The sequence below is a fragment of the Apostichopus japonicus genome, chromosome 21, assembly GCF_037975245.1.
Source record: "Apostichopus japonicus isolate 1M-3 chromosome 21, ASM3797524v1, whole genome shotgun sequence".
Classification (NCBI taxonomy): Eukaryota; Metazoa; Echinodermata; class Holothuroidea; order Aspidochirotida; family Stichopodidae; genus Apostichopus; species Apostichopus japonicus.
This window is the reverse complement of record NC_092581.1, coordinates 718442-738583: the sequence shown is the minus strand read 5'-3', so window position 1 is coordinate 738583 and position 20142 is coordinate 718442. Positions and strand designations below refer to the sequence as shown.

The following is a 20142-nucleotide window of genomic DNA, read 5'->3' as shown; positions in this document are numbered from 1 at the left end:
GTTATTTATATGGCATTTTGAAGAAAACTATATATTATGAAACGTTGACACTTTCATAGCAAGTGCACTACACCTTAATAGCATAATTGTTTAGAGGCAACTGAGGCTTTTTTTCCTTCTGCAAACTATTCCGTCAGTGACTCATGTTTTTGAAGAAGAATTATAATTCAATGTCCATAATACAAAGGATTGTATGTAGAATGTGATGAGAAGTAGTTTATTTGCTGATTTCAGTATAGTAATGAACCATAGCAGGCTGCTTCTTGTAAAAGCCAGGCAGGTCTCTATGTTATATTAGAATTTAGCTTGATCTTTTCAACCACCATATAGTACCCTTGGTATTAACAGACTCCCAACTTTCTACATATTTCAGATTACTTGTGTAAGGCAATCACAGAAGGAGATCTTCATCTGGTCCAAGCAATTCTTCAGCATTGTCCAAACCTTCAAGTAGATAGTCCAAACAGTAGAGGCCAGAGACCCCTTGTACTCGCCTGCATGGGAGGCCAAAATGAAATCCTTAAGAAACTTATCCTATCCAGAGCATCTGTTGATGTGAGGCTCCAAAATGGCGTCACACCTTTAATGATAGCTGCGGAACTGGTGAGTCGAAAAGATTCTTAAAGAATGACTGCGGTGCACAAAATTGACTGCATATTGTGGCCATGTAAACTGCACTGACCCTTAAAACATCAGTGGCTCATCAGTCAAAGTGACTGGACTTCCTATTCTAACACACAATAGGTATGGTGAGCTTCTCAGAAGCAGTAAAACAAATGAATAGGGGGGAAAAACCCTTGATGGCTACAAATTCTTTAGAATTCACCGCTTAATATTTTGGAAAAAAAGCAGTAAACTTTCATATCAGAAAACTTGGTAGACGTTGATTTATGTTAGGAGTGCTGACTGCCTGGAGGTGAATTCACTTCACATGTTGTACATTGTATCCATCTGTATCAGTGCTAAGTAACGATATAGGACAAGAGAATACCATTGATAGCAACTTGGTCAGCTTTCAGAAAGGCAATCAGACAATTTTCAAAATTTGGAAGGGCACTTTCCAAAGTGAGAGAAAAACAGGGACAAGAATGTCAGAAAACTTTAGGTTTCACTTTGTTCTTCCACACTTTGTATTTATAGAATATTTTAAGACTTTGGATCAATCAGTCTGACTTATTATATATGATAATATTTTGACTGACTGAAGGGGTAGAGCAGTTGTTGTGGTCAGTAACAAGACCCTAGTGCCCCAAGTGGTCAAATTTCTGTCATTAATTCAAGCTGTGGTCTCTATTCTGCATTTAGAAGTTTCATGCTATAAATATCAGCATTCTTATTGGCCGCTATAGATGCCTTAACTTTAAATGTAAATTAATGTGAAGCTGCAAGTGTCAAAGCAATATTGCCTTCTATCATGCGAACTTCTGAAACCACCCAACCTTCTACAACCAATCTATTAATTGTTTACATTTACTTTGAGTAAATATGTCCTCATCATGTTCTTCTTTCTCAACAGGGTTACACATGTACTGCTGGGATTCTCCTAGAGGCTGGAGCATTTGTAAATTTAGCTAATACTTCAGGGGAAACAGCTCTCATAAAGGTAAAGGCAGGCGCAAATTGCACCGACCCGACAGTAACCCGACAGGACTCTCCCCGACTACTCGTCGAGAATGAGTCGTGGCCACCAAGTCGGGGCTGTGTCAGATCATAGGTTAGCAGCACCACCCGACGTGACCCAACAGTTTAATCAGTCCATATGGGGGCCACCATTTGACATTCTGCAGCTGTCACCTAATTCCTCATTGACTATCCATTAGAATCAGTCGTGGACAGCACAAACTGCTGCGACCTGGCTCAACTGCGACATGACGGCTCCCCACGCCACCACAAATATCAAACATGCTTGATATTCCCTGATTTGGTCACGATGAGGACTGACTGTCGCATCCTGGTCAGGTCGTGAGCAAAGTTTGCGCAAATTGCTAGGACCTGACTGCCACCCAACAGATTATTTGTCGCAGTCATGTCGGTTCGGTGCAGTTTTCGCCTGCTAGAAGTTATAATATAGGCGTTAGAAATGTTGAGGTTGTCAATAGAGTGCTAGAGGGTGATGTTATAGAGTGCTAAAGGGTGATGTCATAAAGTTGACGTTTTTAAATCGATGCCTCAGACAATTTAGGTAAATTGTTCCTGACTTACAGGTAGAAGCTCAGATGAAGGTACTTTAGGGATGTTAGTATATTAGTGTAAAAAACCAAGTCTTGAGATGCAAAACTTTGCAATATGCAGAGCAGAATTTGTGCCGTATACATTTTACGTAGTGAGCCAATCCATTTAATGTCATTACAAAACTTTGCAACCACTAAATTAAATGGAATAGGTTAGGGTTTTAATTTACAGAAATGTGAAAGATGTTGAAGTTTCTTGTATGCAAACATTTATTTCTGTTTTTCATCTTAGATTTGAAATTTGAACATTTTTAAAGTTTGTGCTTCACCAAACTATTACAAGTAAGAATGTTTTTCCAATTGTGGTTTTAGTGTATCTGTCAATAAGCTTTGAAAAATGCTACCAACTGCTGAGTTTTGTTGTATCCAGTAGTTGTTCATTGTTCATTGCCTAACATGATTTCTATGGTGCCTCTTGTAACCTTAGGCCAGTCGTAAAGGCCACGTTGATGTGGTTCAACTGCTGTTACATTACGGTGCAGATTGGGGCCAGACATCTCAGGAGAACACTTCAGCGTTATCTCTAGCAAAACAACATAAAATGTATTTAGTGTCGGACCTTCTCCAAAAGCATGAACAAAGGTGAGTGGATCAGTTTAATTCTCCATCGTGCTATCATACTTATAGGAAATGAAAAATGAATAATACAGATTGTCAGGAATTTGAAAATGAGTCATGAATTTGCAACATATGAAATTAGGAATTTGAGAATGTGTGGTTAATAAAGCAGACTGGTCCATTGAGTTTCATATTGCCTTTCAGAATGGTGGAGCAATTAGAGTATGGCATTACTCAGTACATGTGGGGAACAGCCAGATTGGTACATTCAGTTTTGCCATCTAGATGTTTTAGGATACGGGAGTCTACTCAGCATCATATCAAGTTCAACTTTGACCCAACAAAGATTCCATTCAGTCCAAGTAAGTTGTATAGAGTCCTCACTATGTGTTAGAGTATGTTATAGAAGTCACCTCAAGGTGTGTTTGTGATGTTAGCACACAGTGCATGGAGTCACCATAAGTTGTAGATATGGTTTTATGGAGTGACCATTAGGTTTCAAATGTAATGGCAGTGTTAACTGCATGGAGTCACCACTTTGGATCTAGATTAAATGGCAGTGTAAAGTGTATGGTGTAACTGTAAAATGTGTGAAAGCAGTGCATTAGTTGTGTGGTGTCACCACAAGGCATAGATCTAATGGCAGTGTTAACTGCATGGAGTCACCACTATGGATCTAGATTAAATGGCAGTGTAAAGTGTATGGTGTAACTGTTAAATGTGTGAAAGCAGTGCATTAGTTGTGTGGTGTCACCACAAGGCATAGATCTAATGGCAGTGTTAACTGCATGGAGTCACCATAAGTTGTAGATATGATAGTGTAAGTTTATGGAGTGACCATTAGGTTTAAATGTAATGGCATTGTTAACTGCATGGAGTCACCACTATGGATCAGTGTAAAGTGTATGGAGTCACTGTAAAATGTGTAAAGCAGTGCATTAGTTGTGTGGTGTCATCACAAGGCATAGATCTAATGGCAGTGTGAAATATTCAAAATCACCACAAGGTGCAGAGTTGAAGCATAGATATTATGACATGGTAAATTATGAACAATAAATAGAACTAGTTGCAGTTTATTACTACAACCACATTAGTGTACTCTTCCTTCCATCACATTTAGTCAAGCTACTAATACGATCAGTGTTTCTCTTGAGTAGCATCATTTTGTGAACTTGTTCCATCAGCTCTTGGTACTATGCTTTTCCTGTGCCATGTAAGTCCAGGACCATCTGGTATGTCATGTCACCTGAGTGGACCATGTCATGTCAAAGAAGTCACCTTGAATGGAGTTCCAACCAGTCCTGTACCGGAGGTATGCATCACAGATTTGTCTAAAAAACATTCCCCTTATGAGGGGTATCCCGTAACTTTGTTATAGGATAGTATGATGTCCCATACCTTTGTAATTGGATAGTATGATCCTACCTGCTGGATAAGGTAGACTTAACCTCTCACTGTTACTCATCTGGATAAAGTAGACTTACCCCCTCCCTGTTACTCAGCTGAATAAGGTAGACCTACCCTTTGCTGTTACTCATCTGGATAAAGTAGACTTACCCTCTCGCTGTTACTCATCTGGATAGAATAGACTTACCCCCTCGCTGTTACTCAGCTGAATAAGGTAGACCTACCCTTTGCTGTTACTCATCTGGATAAAGTAGACTTACCCTCTCGCTGTTAGTCAGCTGCCTAAAGTAGACTTACCCTCCCGCTGTTACTCATCTGGATAAAGTAGACTTACCCCCTCGCTGTTACTCAGCTCAATAAGGTAGACCTACCCTTTGCTGTTACTCAGCTGGATAGCGTAGACTTACCCCCTCGCTGTTACTCATCTGGATAAAGTAGACTTACCCCCTCGCTGTTACTCAGCTCAATAAGGTAGACCTACCCTTTGCTGTTACTCAGCTGGATAGCGTAGACTTACCCCCTCGCTGTTACTCATCTGGATAAAGTAGACTTACCCCCTCGCTGTTACTCAGCTCAATAAGGTAGACCTACTCTTTGCTGTTACTCATCTGGATAAAGTAGACTTACCCTCTCGCTGTTAGTCAGCTGCCTAAAGTAGACTTACCCTCTCGCTGTTACTCATCTGGATAAAGTAGACTTACCCCCTCGCTGTTACTCAGCTGAATAAGGTAGAACTACCCTTTGCTGTTACTCAGCTGGATAGCGTAGACTTACCCCCTCGCTGTTACTCATCTGGATAAAGTAGACTTACCCCCTCGCTGTTACTCAGCTCAATAAGGTAGACCTACCCTTTGCTGTTACTCAGCTGGATAGCGTAGACTTACCCCCTCGCTGTTACTCATCTGGATAAAGTAGACTTACCCCCTCGCTGTTACTCAGCTCAATAAGGTAGACCTACTCTTTGCTGTTACTCATCTGGATAAAGTAGACTTACCCTCTCGCTGTTAGTCAGCTGCCTAAAGTAGACTTACCCTCTCGCTGTTACTCATCTGGATAAAGTAGACTTACCCCCTCGCTGTTACTCAGCTGAATAAGGTAGAACTACCCTTTGCTGTTACTCAGCTGGATAGCGTAGACTTACCCCCTCGCAGACTTACCCCCTCGCTGTTACTCATCTGGATAAAGTAGACTTACCCCCTTGATGTTACTCAGCTGAATAAGGTAGACCTACTCTTTGCTGTTAATCATCTGGATAAAGTAGGCTTAACCTCTCGCTGTTAATCAGCTGGATTAAGTAGACTTACCCTCTCGCTGTTACTCTGCTGGATAAGGTAGACCTACCCTCTCGCTGTTACTTAGTTGGATAAGATAGACTTACCTTATCACATCATTGTAATCCGTACACAAACAGAAATTGGGGGTTCCTCACTTTTCCATGATATTGGAATAGGGCAACCCTTCAAGTTCAAAAGTTCACAATGAAAAGTTTTCAACTATCAAGTCACCACGTGTTTGGAACTTCAGACAAGAAGAATGTAACATAGGGGCTATGTAAATACGGGATTATAAACTTACATACATGAGAATAGTACAGATTTATTTATATCGTTATTCGGCTGCTGTTTTCTCCACAAAATATACTTTCAATACCTACAATATCCATCTTTCCTACAAAAGTTCTTAAAATTAAAAAAGTCGCCAAAGATAACTATAAATGACATCGTGTAACCCCCCGCATTACTAAACGAATCCATTCCATTACAGCATCAAGTACCGTACTGCACTGTATGTATCAGTACCGTACCCTAATAATATACAGTCCCAGGCGAAGATGGATTTGAACTGGATATATTCCCTGCAGTTTTGGCTCAAAATTTATGAAATTGTATAATTATTAAACCAAAATGAGGTGAAATACATAAGGGTAAGATTTTGTACATGGGAACTTTCACAATCATCGTTTGAAGGAAGAATAAAAAACACAAATTTCAGAATAACTTTGAGATCCTGCAACATACTGAGCCGAAGTAACATTAGATATTTAGTGTAGCCTAGGTCCAAATTACTACGTGAAAAGTTGATTGGTTAATATTAAGGTCTAGGCCAGTACGTAAATTGATCAGATATTATTCAAACTAAGAACACAGAAACCAGAAATAAACGTGTTTTCATTTCTTTATTTCAAATAGTAACACGTAGATATTTTTATTATGTCCGGGATTGCCGCGAATGATACCGAAACGAATGTAATAACCGGTTGTTTTCCCAATACCGGTAGTAGTTACACATTGCACTGTGATCAGGACTAGTCAATACCGGGATCGAGATACCGGTATTCACGTGACTACCGGGATCCCGCACAACGCTATTACCTTATTTCCTTAAGCTGGAGGCCCTCAGTTTTTGGTCTTTGTGTAGTGGCTAGCACAGCAAATGCAGCTACCAAAGCATTTTAATTTATCTTCGTTCTTGTAAGCTGCTCATTTTATTCGTATTTATGTAATATTTACATGTGCAACAATTCAATTTCTGGTTTGTCGTCACGTATAACATTGCCACTTCGATAGGCAAGTATTTTATTGTTGTTAACAGACACTATCATCACTACTTTGTCCTCATATCATTCTCAGGGAAATGGATTTGTGATGGAGTTCCTTCCAAAAACAGGTGTAAATATCCTTGACATCACAACACATCCTGATCCATATTCAAAGGTAAGCTGGCTAGGTATTGCAGCATAGCGTTACGCTTAGTCAGTTTGGGTAAATTTATGCTCTACGCAAAGACTGCTAGGCATGAAAATGCCAGAAATAGCAGAAACACCTCGTGGTGGGTAGGCTAGGTATTGCAGCATAGCGTTATACTTAGTCAGTGGGCAAATGTGTTAGATACATGCATAAGTTAAGTTTCTTACAAACTATACACTAATATACCTCTTAAAAGTTTTCCCTCTCTTTGTGGTGTACTGGGTTTTGTTTCCTTATAACTGATGACAGGTATTAACCTTGAATTTCTCTTATCTTTAAATTTTCAGATGCTGCTTCTCGTAACTGCCTATTCCCTCCAGCTGATACAGTCTTGACGGCAAGTCAATATACTTAAAGATGATTCCATTTTCTACTGGCAGGTTTTTACAACTCCTATTACAACATTTTTTCAAAACTCAAGATTTTTTCAAGATTTTTCTTTCAAGTGATATGACATAATTTTTCATGTCTCTGTTGGGGGTGTACCATTAAATCATAAACAAAAGAAAGTGTGTGTGTTAGAATATGTAATTTTGCATTAGATGGGAATCTCAGCTTTTTTTGGCATATTTTTTTGTGGTACTAAGTTTTGCATACTTACAAACCATATTTGTTCCCAAACCATTGTGCAGTGGTAAACTTTGTAGCCAACAAAGAATGTTTCTTTGTAGAAGGAACAGAATGAAACTTAACTGCCATTACATCGAAATGTTGCAATCAACCTCTAAGATTTTGCTCAGGACTCATTTGTATACCTATCTACCTCCCTCCCTCCCTCCCTCCCACCCTCTCCCATACCCCCCGCCCCACCCTCTCCTTTCTTTTGATCTTTGATTGGCAGTAAGTAGAATGAAAGTTTGTTGGATTCTCAGTACATTTCAGATATATTCATATGGATCCTTCACTACATGCCTACAATAAACCTGATTATTTATTGAATGATATTGGGTGGGAAATATGAGATAATGAAAAGTTGAGATAAGAATTTCATATCGTATGGCAAAAAGTGATGGCTTGGGCGGTGATTAGGACAACACAGGCAATGTTGAAGTTTAATTCTGGTGCTGGTGTAGCAAAGGTGTCAACAAATGGCTTGGTCTACCCTTCTCAAACTGACAATGTTTGTGAGGTTAAAAGTTTGGCCAACATGGACAAGAAGTTTCAGGTCAACATTAATAACATTAAGTCTTCTGCCCACTGTGCCAAATAACTGGATTAGTATGTGTGCTTGCTATTCCACAGAGTTTAGGAAAATCTAATCTTTAAGAAGGAAGGCTTCAGAAACTTTTGTTTGTTGTGCAGTTGCTTTGAGGCACACTTTGCATATTCAATGAGTCTTTATAAGATCTGACAGGCCTACATTGGTGTTGATTTACATGTTAGAGGAACTGGTTGTAGTAAAGTACCATATATAAGGCCTAATGGGAGAGACAAGTGTGATTAAGAGTATGTAAAGCTTGTATAAACTAGTCTTTTAGGTGACTAAAATATAAATCAAGAACAGAAAGAAAGGAAAAGGAAAGGAAAGAATGAAGGAGTTAATATTGAAAATATGAAAGTGTTCCTTGTTCAGAGAAATACAAACCATGTTCTATATTGTGGAAGTATAGTAGGGATGCTAGAAACCAAAGTATTCACTTGCTTTTGTATAAAAGAAGGGGAGGGGGAAAGAAAAGAAAATAGTAAGAAAAGAAAAGAAAAATTGTCAAAAGAAAAGATAAAATGATTGTAAATAGAAACTGTAAACATAAATAATTTTAATTTTAAAAAGGCTGAGAGAATACTTTTCCAAACTGTTTGTAAAATAGTTTGCCTTTTTGCAAACAAACTCCCAGTGCAATTTCTGAATGTTAAACCACTACCAGATACTAATGGTAAAGATTGGTTTAAGGTGAAATAGTTGATAACAAGGTTTGTTTGGTTTTTGTCAATGTTTTTCACAACATTCAATAAGTTGAAATTTTTTGGAGGGACCGGAATGTGTCCTGCAAATATCAACTTTTGTTTCTTTCTTTGTCACTTTTTATGCCTACTATAAGCAGATTCACATTCCAAATATGTATCATGGGCTATAGATGTAAAGGAACCATATATGATAAAAACATCTTTATTGCTTTCTATATTTTGAACATGTATTGTTCTTTTGCATGTATCGCCTGATATGTATATTGGAGTATGAACCGGCCTTATTTGTAATCAGAATCTCCCAGAAACAAGGGGGACTAAATTCAAGTGTCTGAAACCAAATTTGAAAGTCTTTATGATGGAATCAAAGCATGGGGAGGAATGTACTTGAATATGTGAAGCCAAATTAAAGAGTATATTAAAGATGGGAGGAAAATGGATTTGTTAAAATCAAAGTATTTGAAGCCAAGGATTAAATTAGAGAGTTAAATTTGAGTGTTGGGAACCAACTGGAAGAGTAGTAACAATCTAGCCAGAAGTCAGGATATCAGCTAAATTGTATCCCAGTTGTTCAAAGGTCTCTGAATGGAATCAAAATTCAATGGTTTATGCCAGAAATCAAGAGTGTTGGGTAAGAATCAGCAGGATATCAGCTAAATTGTATCCCAGTTGTTCAAAGGTCTCTGAATGGAATCAAAATTCAATGGTTTATGCCAGAAATCAAGAGTGTTGGGTAAGAATCAGGTGTGTTGTGTACCAGGGAGATTTTGTAAGAATTCAGAAGCAAGAATTTTGGATTGTTGTATAGTTTAGATGTTTTTTGTAAAGTAGAAATTATTTGAGGTAGAATCAAGAGATCTTTGAAAGAACTAATGGTGTAGGTTGGTAAGTCTGAGCCTTTCTTACCAAAGGTGTTAAGCCTCTATGGTGCTAGGTTTCAGCCTTTCTTACCAAAGGTGTTAAGCCTCTATGGTGCTAGGTTTCAGCCTTTCATACCAAAGTTCTTAAGTGTCTAGGTTGGTACATAGGTCTGAGCCTTTCATTTCAAAGGTATTAAGACAATACCTGAAATAGGATACAAAAGGAGCAACTGTGGTATGATGTAAAGTATTGTTGGATGACGTGCATGGTAAACTTTGTACATAGACGTGACTATGTAGTAGATTATCATTGTGTGACGTGCATGGTAAACTTTGTACATAGACGTGACTATGTAGTAGATTATCATTGTGTGACGTGCATGGTAAACTTTGTACATAGACGTGACTATGTAGTAGATTATCATTGTGTGATGTGCATGGTAAACTTTGTACATAGACGTGACTATGTAGTAGATTATCATTGTGTGTTTGTTGTACTACAAATGAAAGCCTGACATTAACCCATCCTCTTGAAATTGGAATTCAGAAAAATACTGCACATGTGGACAAAGTTACTTAATTATTCATTTCTTTTTTTCTTTTTCTTGGAGCAGGCGAGGGGCATTGCGGTTGCATATTTTTTCAAGAGTTTGCTATTGCTATGAGCCTCTTCCCTTTATCAGTATTGTTTCATCACTGCTTTCAGTCAGTACTATATGAATGGAATGTGGTTGTTATACTTTTATGAGTTTAGCAAAACCCACATCAAATTGAAGGAGGGGGAAAAAAGATAAAAATGAAGCCTAAAATTCATGCCAAGATGTGACAGTGGCCAGGTGTGGGTCTTCCAGTTAAGTTACCCTCCCTCACCCCCTCCCTTCATCACATCAGTGACTGACAATCATTCAGATAGAGTTCTTGTCGCCAATAAGTCACCCCTAATTAATTTCTTGTCCATAAACTCAGTAAATGTGTAAAGTATATATTGTATATGCTGCACACAGGTTAAACTGTTATCATGAACTTTCAGCATTCTTCTTTAACATTTAATTTTGATGGTTTTATTAATAGATTATCTTTAGGTTGGCTGATACATAATCATATTTAATTTATCAAAAGGTTATGAGTTTGTATCTATTTATAGAACGGATATTGATTATTAGGAAATGCCCTCGAGAGTGGCTGGTAAGAGAGGGGAGTTGTTGGAGAAACAATGTTCTAAATCAAGTAGTTTCTTGAATCTGTGGTTTGTTTTGGTGTTTATTGGTGATATTTGAAATGTTGTAACATAGATGAATGTATACGGTTGTGTATTGATAGAGGTGGAAAGATAGTACAGTTGTCGATTTGTATAAAACTATGAAAGAATTGATGGTCAATAAAGTAACATAGACTAGAGTAAAAGAATTTATCAGAGATGTTAATTTTACAATATTTTATGATGAAAAATTACAACTGATGTGGTGAAGTTTGTTATTGGTTTTCTTGTGCAAGATTTGTTTGGTGGCTGTCAAAGCAAGCATGGTGGAGGATTAACAGTCTTATGTATTTGTTGAGAAAGTGTAGCGCTGGTATACTTGTGGAATATTTGCTTGTCCGAAATCGGAATTGACTTGTCTCTAGGTAGATAATTTGGTTGTCCTATGAAGTAGAAAGTGGTCTGGAAATGAAAGTAAAAAAAAAAACAAGTGCAATGCAAAACTGATATATGTACAATGTCATCATGGTGATTTTCAGCACCAGTTAATCTGCTATATATAGAATATTCTATATGTTAAGGTGTTTGGGATAGAGCAAAATGTATAGGTGTGTCATTCAAAGTTCAAAATGAAACTCAAGAATGACAATGCATCCATTGATAGGTTTAACGTCAAATCAGTGAACAGAAAGCTAAAAGTGTGATTTTAGTTGATTGTTTCACGCTCAGCTGATTGCATCATTTAACTAACCCCTGCAGGGAGAGAACCAGTCAATTCACAATTCATTTTGCTTTCAAGAAGGTGGGAATGTTACTGGTAAAAGTTATGAAGCACAGATACTTGACGAGTAAGTGGACATTTCTCTCTGGGGGAACTCATTTTCTTTTTTTTTCTTGTTTAAGTTATTCTTGTGTTAGACCAAGTCATTGGTGTATGGACCATCCTAGTTAACTTAGTGTCTACTACTGCATAGAACAGTGAAGTATTGATGTCAGTTACAGGCAATCCTGACAGATTTCTATGCACTGTTTTGAAAGTTGCAATGGTCTAATAGGGTTTGCTTTATTTCGATTATGGGACATAAGTGATGGATGTTTTTATAAACCCCAACTGTGTGAAGAATTTTGTCCCTTTAGTCACATTTTGTATCACTGAAAAAGAATAACTGGAAGATATGTTTTGCTCATTATCAGTACTAAACATCAATTTGGTGGTTCTTTATTCTATTTTTATCATTTCATTAATTTTTGAAATAATTCACATGTGGTGTGATTTAAGGCATTCCAGTCATACCGTCCATCATAACAAATGCTGCTGAAATATTTATGGAATGTTGTGATTTGGTGGAAATCATTTATCCTTAATTTGTATGAATGAAATGTGAACTCATACTTATGTTCTCTCAATTAACATGGAGCGAAGATTCTGATGTAGAGCATAGTACGTTATAGAAGTATTTGTGAGGTCTCTGGTTTCTAAGGTCAAAGTGTATGTGTGAGGTCTCTGGTTTCTTAGGTCAAATTTGACCGTATCTTCCATTTGTCACACTCTCACAAAATGTTTATGTAAGAATTGTGCATTTGGCATACAGAAATACCTGTTAGGTGTAATATGTGGGTGCCTCACAAATCCAGTTCCATGAAGGTATCTCCGAATGGAAGGTGGAGTCATTCAGAATAATTATGAGCACAAAATGGGCTGCTTTGTTGCTTGTGTTCAGTTCCCTGTTCTGCATTTTAACATGCAACTAAGTTAAGACTTGAACAGGAATTATCTTTTATCATTTAGAGGCTGTTTTTCTCAAGGGTTCTTATTAACTTGTGTAAAAACGAAAGTTTATGTAACTCAAACATAATGACAGTTGAATTGGATGGATTATTTTAACTAATAGTAGAAAGATGTCTCTAAACAAACAAATTATAAACAAACAGTACCATACTTTAATCATCAGTTGATTTCATGAAAGATTCAAAATCTTACTAACGATCTAGAGTCATAAAATCTTACTAACGATCTAGACTCACATCATTTTGAGAGACTGTATTGTTCCTATTGCTGCTGCTTACAACATAAACAGATTGGTGTTTTACTGCCAAACTGGTGAGATCACATCTAATCAATAAATATCATTGTAATACAACTCCTTGAACAATATATTGGAACCACTTCTAACTCATCTCCGAACGCAAGTTCTGTGTTACTGACACAGTTGCAATGGAACCATAGTGTTCTACGTTACTGATTACTGTTCTAAAAAAAACAGATACTGGAGAACAAAATGAGACAAATGTTGGTGGGATCCTAGGCTATGGAGGGGATGGGATCCTAGGCTATGGAGGGGAAATATCAAGGAGGGACATTCTTTTTAGTAAATGTAAAAGCTTTAGGTAATTTTGTTATATGTAATGGCATTGTATTGCTACGGCTGTATGTCAGCCCTGCTTTGGTATAATGCTTCCATTTTGAATTTGACTTAAGGTTAATGTTCAACTGTGAATTTGTAACTCATATGTTCAATTTGTGTATCATATTGCATAGATTGTTAGTATACCTCACAGGGTAGTGATGTTACCCTTCAAGAGAAGAATGTGTAACTCGTGTATCATTTTGCTCAGATTGTTACTATACCTCACTTCTTGTTATGCTGCACAGCAAGGAGGTGAACTTTTTAGATGTTTTCACTAAGTTTAGATGAGGATTAAGCCTTCTGGAAAACTGTTTTTCAAATCAACGTTCCCACTTGAATTTCTCTCACTCAAATAGAATATATTATACAAGAACAGGGAAAAAGGACATCATTTGGTCCAAGTCCAACATATATGGGTTGTTTCACTGCTGGGATAAATATTAATTAATCACTTTACTTTTAAGAGTATATTGCACGATTATTCTTTAGTAACAAAATAACTTTTCTTTCAAATGGAGCTTGTTCAGATTTTACTTCTGAAGAAGTGACATTGCCATACCTAATCAGTATGAAAACACAGCATAATTCACATATCAAGCCTTTTAAGGTTATGTTTTAGCCTTATATGAAGGACAGGACTGTGGGCTCTCCTATGCCAATAAACTTACATGTCAGTAGTTAGTTTACTTCTAAGATACTGAAGAGGCAAGTGTTGGACTGTTGCCTTTCTTGTTTATGATATGTTTTTTACATATTTTGTTGAGGTTGTAGGTCATTATCCTTTGAGTTAATTTCAGATGTTCCTTTCACTGTTAGGATATTTGGGGTTTACTTTTACCGATTTCTGGAAATCGGGTAATTGTTATCGCCAGGAATCTTCAGAAGAAGAAAGATTCTGTCCTTTCCCCCCACCCCCCTTTCCCCCCCCCTTGGTTATATTTCTGGGATATTTACTGCCTAAAAAGACGATAACATTACACATATGCTGCAATCCACAACCAGCTGGATTTATACAAAGATGCTGCAATCTGTAATCTGATGGAAATATTTTTTTTTTGTACTAATTTCATACTTTTGCACTTTTGCACAATATTGATGTTACTCCCTGCTTTTATATTCATGTTTCTTTTCTTTTTTCCCATATCATCATCATTTTTGATTTTTTCTTAATGTGATAGATTACTGTATCAACTGAGTGTTATTCAGTTTTAAGTGTCCACAATCAATGTATGTTGTGATGTAATTTCCATGTTTACCTAGTGGCAGATTATCTGTTCCACTGTTGTTTGATCATGAAACACTTGAAGGAATCTAGTCTGAAGCATCCTCATACCATGCACAGCTTTTATGTAGATATACAGATTTCATTCTTCAATATGGGATCAGTAACATCTGGATTATAGATAGCATAACAACCCCCTTGTAAGACGTTTATGATCCCCATCATGGTTTGTATATAATCCAATCTTTAGGTCTTCTCATGCCCAGTGCACACATCCCCTGCTGTCTGATAAGGCACTTTGTGGGGTTGATATGGTCAATTTGGTCAATTTGTGAAACTTAGATTCTTAGAAAAGGAGAAGAAAATGAAAAGACAATTGGGATATTTATGCAAATTAAAATGGTCTGTCTTTAATATCCACGTCAGAGGTTGTGTCAACCTACCATGAAGAGACAAAATGGGTTGAAACTGACTTATGAGCAGACTCACCAGTGTTTTGGGAATTGAATCATTGCTATTGACCTCCTCCAATCTCTGCCTTTGTTGAATTGACAAGGGGGTAGGGGCTGGAGGGGGTGGAGGGGGTGGAGGGGGGGTTACAAGGTACAGGGTTGGGACTTCCGTATTAAAAGATGTACTGTTGAAGGAATTTAGCATCCAGCTGTACATGTCTTGAGTTCTGAAAGTCATGTTTATTTTCCAGTAAAGAAGATGATTTCTGACCATGTTTTTCACCGTAGAAGCAACATATTTTATTCCAACATATATGGTAGAGGGTATTTTCTTTGTATGTTGTTGAACAGTACAAAGGTCAGTTTGACAGACTTCCAAAGTTTGATATTGGTGGCAATTTTTATTTAGTCAGTGGCTGTATCAAATATAGCCTTAAGGCTTCGTTTTCAGAAGTTTCCTCTTTTATTTGGTTAAATGTTTCTTGTTATTCCTTGGCCCTTTTACTGGACAAGTTTTTTGCAATCAAGCTAATATGTTTATATGCTTACAGAGGTATCATGGTGTATGTAAAAGTGTGGTCACAAAATCCATGTGTGTTTATTTCATATCGTTCAAATATAAAACTTCCAAACTTACCAAATATTGTCATTATCTTTATTCATTAGCTCATCTGATTAAAGGTGTTATTTATTGTGTTGGGGGGGGGGGGAAGTGGGGGTTTTCTTGAGAGGTACTCTATGGATGGCATGGTGGTCCATGAGGACTTATGTCTCTTCTTTCAAAATCTGTATCCATGGGTACTTTTCTCTATAGCAACCAGGTATGTACTTGTAATAGTAATTTGCACAGGGGAATTTCCCCCCACTTCCATTATCAATTGGGAGCAAACATGCATTTTGGGGATAAATGTCAAAATTCAAAGCAATATCAGCACCACATTGTGCCTAGCCCTCACTAGTTACACTCTAAATGTGCCTCAGCCTGTACCATTTGACATCTAAAACATTTCTAGCCATACCCCTCATTCAATTTTTTTTATCTGCCTGCAACCCCTCCATAAAAGTTCATGCCCCTACCAAAATTTAGAATATGACCCCCCCCCCTCATCCCCACACATACCTTTAAGATCCTGTGCATGTCACTGAACAGAAATACCAGTCATGTGGTCATTTTGTTTTTACATTTTAAGTAAAACTTAGTATAAACTAAAACAAATAACCAAAAAATCTTTACTCCTTAAATTTATAATAACCTTTATCTGCTCTGGAATTCAAAGTAAGAAAAAGGATAATGTTAACAAAGACGAGAAAAAACTTGGCATCAGTACAAACGGAATGTTTAGACATGATAAGCATACAGTCATCTACTGCCATAACCAATGTCAAGAAATTGACAAACTATTTTTCGTACAATGGATCACAGAATATAGAGGTTAATTCTTATTTCTTCAAGTTGCCACATTAAGCTGAACTTATTGATCCAAGAATATGTTGTAGGCTACCAAAACAAGTAGGCCTCATGGAAGTCATGCAGTGAGGTCAGGGGAGAAGGTGTGTGGTTAAAGCATTGCACAATTTTAACTTAACAAGATGTGTACCGCACAAGTAAACACAGACTGGTTTATCCCTATCAATTAGTTGTACAAGCTACTTCAATGGTATCCTTTGGAGAAACTCAGGCTGGAATCACTTGAAGAAGACACAGCCAATTGTATTTAATCCTTGTTTTGAAATCGCTGCTTCAAACTTGCCACATATTGCAATTTAAACTGTCAACCATACAGTTTATTGTGAGATGCCATTGCCACATAGTAATATACTGTTCATTGCGATGGTCAACTACAATGCTAAAATACAGGCCAAGGAAAGCATAGCCCTGTTCGCTAGCAAGAAAGTTTATGTTTTCTTTCAGAATAATAAATCTGTCACATATTGATTAGTCAATTTGCCTTCGTAGTCTTGTTACTTTTCAACTCCCACTTTAGGCAACTTTAGGAAAAAATTCATACTTGAATAGGAGAATTAGGACCATTAGTACACATGCATATCTTCCAGGTAATATGTTAAAGTAACTATAAATGGATGAGGGAACTTTTGCAAGATTTTCAGCAAACAATGAAATTTAACAGTTATTGTATTTACTGTCAATAAAACTCAAATATACTAATACTTAGAAACCAAAATTCTGTACATACGCATTTCCATAAATCTGCCATTATTTTTCCATGCACTTTCTACTCCTTAGAATAATTAAAATTAATTACTACCATTTCATATCCTCACTCATATATACATCTATACCTTATTGACCTATGACCTGAATGAGAATAAATGAGTTGTATTGTTTATTATTAACAGAATGCAGCTATATTAAAATATATCAAGAGAAAAAACAAAAAAGAATGCATGAGGAATAGATAAACATGCATACATTATATACAGAAATTATTACAACAAAATTCTCATAACCTAACAGTATAACTTTTTGCTTATAAATACCTATACCAATGCACCCTTAAGAGGAAGGAATAAGCAGAGTTGGTTAGAAGTGTCAATCAAGGTGGGAATGTTGGGTGGGTGGGTGGGTGGGTGGGTGAAGATATAAAAACTTAAGTCAAATGCATGGTTTAGCATATGGTCAACAAATAGCCTTTCAATTCTCTGTTTCCTATAGTACCAACCTCTGCTGCTTTCTGTATTTGCACATGTGCACGAGAACCACAATTACCACCTCCCCCACTCACCAACCCCATAAAATGAACCTTGTTGCATATTTCTGTCTAAATTGGACAAAAGGCTTTATTAACTGGTTCGTGTTCACCATTATGCTTATTCTGACAGCATAAAATTATTACTCTAGGACCACAAAACTAGGGGAAGGGGTCAATTTGACCCCAAACACAATCTCCCCCCCCTCTCCACCCCTCTCACAGTAATTTTCATATCAGTGAACTTGACATGCAACAGGCAGCAATATTAGCAACACTGAACAACGGTCGGACATAATGGTGTTAAAGCCTGTCAAGCTTGGAGCTAACTCCAAACATTACCAAGCTGTTAACAACCATGTAGCTTTAATTGAACTAATTACCTCAGAGCTAGGGCCATGTAGTTATTATTTGACTTAGTTACCTCAGAGCTAGTACCATGTACCTATAATTGAACTAATTACCTCAGAGCTACCACTATGTGATTTCATTTGGAACTTAATTACCTCAGAGCTACCACCATGTAGTTTTTATTGGACTTAGTTACCTCAGAGCTAGTACCATGTACCTATAATTGGAACTAATTACCTCAGAGCTATCACTATGTGATTTCATTTGGAACTTAATAACCTCAGAGCTACCACCATGTAGTTTTTATTGGACTTAGTTACCTCAGAGCTAGTACCATGTACAGTACTTTAATTGGAACTAATTACCTCAGAGCTACCACTATGTGATTTCATTTGGAACTAATTACCTCAGAGCTAGCACCATGTAGTTTTAATTGGAGCTAATTATCTCCGAGCTAGCACCATGTAGTTTTCATTGGAGCTTATTACCTCTGAGCTAGCACCATGTACCTTTAATTGGAGCTAATTACCTCAGAGCTAGCACCATGTAGTTTTCATTGGAGCGAATTACTTCAGAACTAGCACCATGTGCCTTTAATTGGAGCTAATTACCTCAGAGCTAGCACCATGTGCTTTTAATTGGAGCTAATTACCTCAGAGCTACTGCAATCTATCTTTAATTGGAGCTAATTACCTCAGAGCTAGCACCATGTGCCTTTAATTGGAGCTAATTACCTCAGAGCTACTGCTATCTACCTTTAATTAGGTCTTTTTACCTCAGAGCTAGCACCATGTGCCTTTAATTGGAGCTTATTACCTCAGAGCTAGCACCATGTGCCTTTAATTGGAGCTAATTACCTCAGAGCTAGCACCATGTGCCTTTAATTGGAGCTAATTACCTCAGAACTAGCACCATGTGCCTTTAATTGGAGCTAATTACCTCAGAGCTAGCACCATGTGCCTTTAATTGGAGCTTATTACCTCAGAGCTAGCACCATGTGCCTTTAATTGGAGCTAATTACCTCAGAGCTAGCACCATGTGCCTTTATTTGGAGCTAATTACCTCAGAACTACTGCTATCTACCATTAATTAGGTCTTTTTACCTCAGAGCTAGCACCATGTGCCTTTAAATGGAGCTAATTACCTCAGAGCTACTACTATCTACCTTTAATTAGGTCTTTTTACCTCAGAGCTAGCACCATGTGCCTTTAAATAGGTCTTTTTACCTCAGAGCTAGCACCATGTGCCTTTAATTAGGTCTTTTTACCTCAGAGCTAGCACCATGTGCCTTTATTGGAGACATTCATTCTGAGGTACCTTCATGTTGCTAAATCAGTATTTGAACCCAATAGGTCTAGTTTGTGAATATCTGATAAGATCTTATTGTACATGGTTATACATATTGCAACATGCAAAGATTGATCAATAAACATGAACATTACGGACAGCATTAACGTAAAATAATGGTTTCAACGCCATCGGTTATCAATAATATGCCAAAAGTCAAATAATGGAGTCACTAAATGCTCCAACTTCAAGAAGTAGTTTACTTCCATTCGCTGGAAACATTTGACTGCCTAATTTAACATTCCTTGATGTATGAAAATAATTTCAAGATTAATAACCACTCCAAAGGTACTTTTCAAAACTGTCGCAGCACGACAAGCACTGATGACATTTAACTTTGAACTGGAAAACAACTATTAACTGTTTAAAGTATACAAATTACTTATCAACACATGAATTGTAAAGTAGAAACTTGTACAAACAGTTAGTGTTTTAATGACATCATCAAAACAATAAATTGTTAAAAAATGTAAAAAATAAGATTAAGATTAGAGTGTGGTATATGTAACATGTGGTATATGTAACATACACATCACACATTACAGTGGTATATGTAACATACACATCATACATGACAGAGATGGTGGTATATGTAACATACACATCACACATGACATTAGACAGTGGTATATGTAACATACACATCACAAATGACATTGATGGTGCTATATGTAACATACACATCACACATGACATGGATGGTGGTATATGTAACATACACATCACACATGACATAGACAGTGGTATA

The 20142-nt window shown here is 37.1% G+C and overlaps 1 protein-coding gene across 1 annotated transcript in view; it reads left to right on the top strand.

The window, feature by feature from the left end:
- LOC139962906 (uncharacterized) overlaps positions 1 to 20142 on the top strand; it is a 33645-nt gene that overhangs the window by 7980 nt on the left and 5523 nt on the right. Inside the window, exons 6-12 of the mRNA XM_071963300.1 lie at positions 374 to 603; positions 1517 to 1603; positions 2659 to 2813; positions 2994 to 3151; positions 3974 to 4101; positions 6827 to 6910; positions 7231 to 19908. Of these exons, the coding sequence (XP_071819401.1) occupies positions 374 to 603; positions 1517 to 1603; positions 2659 to 2813; positions 2994 to 3151; positions 3974 to 4101; positions 6827 to 6910; positions 7231 to 7278 (890 nt within the window). The 3' untranslated portion in view covers positions 7279 to 19908. The remainder of the gene's footprint in view (positions 1 to 373; positions 604 to 1516; positions 1604 to 2658; positions 2814 to 2993; positions 3152 to 3973; positions 4102 to 6826; positions 6911 to 7230; positions 19909 to 20142) is intronic.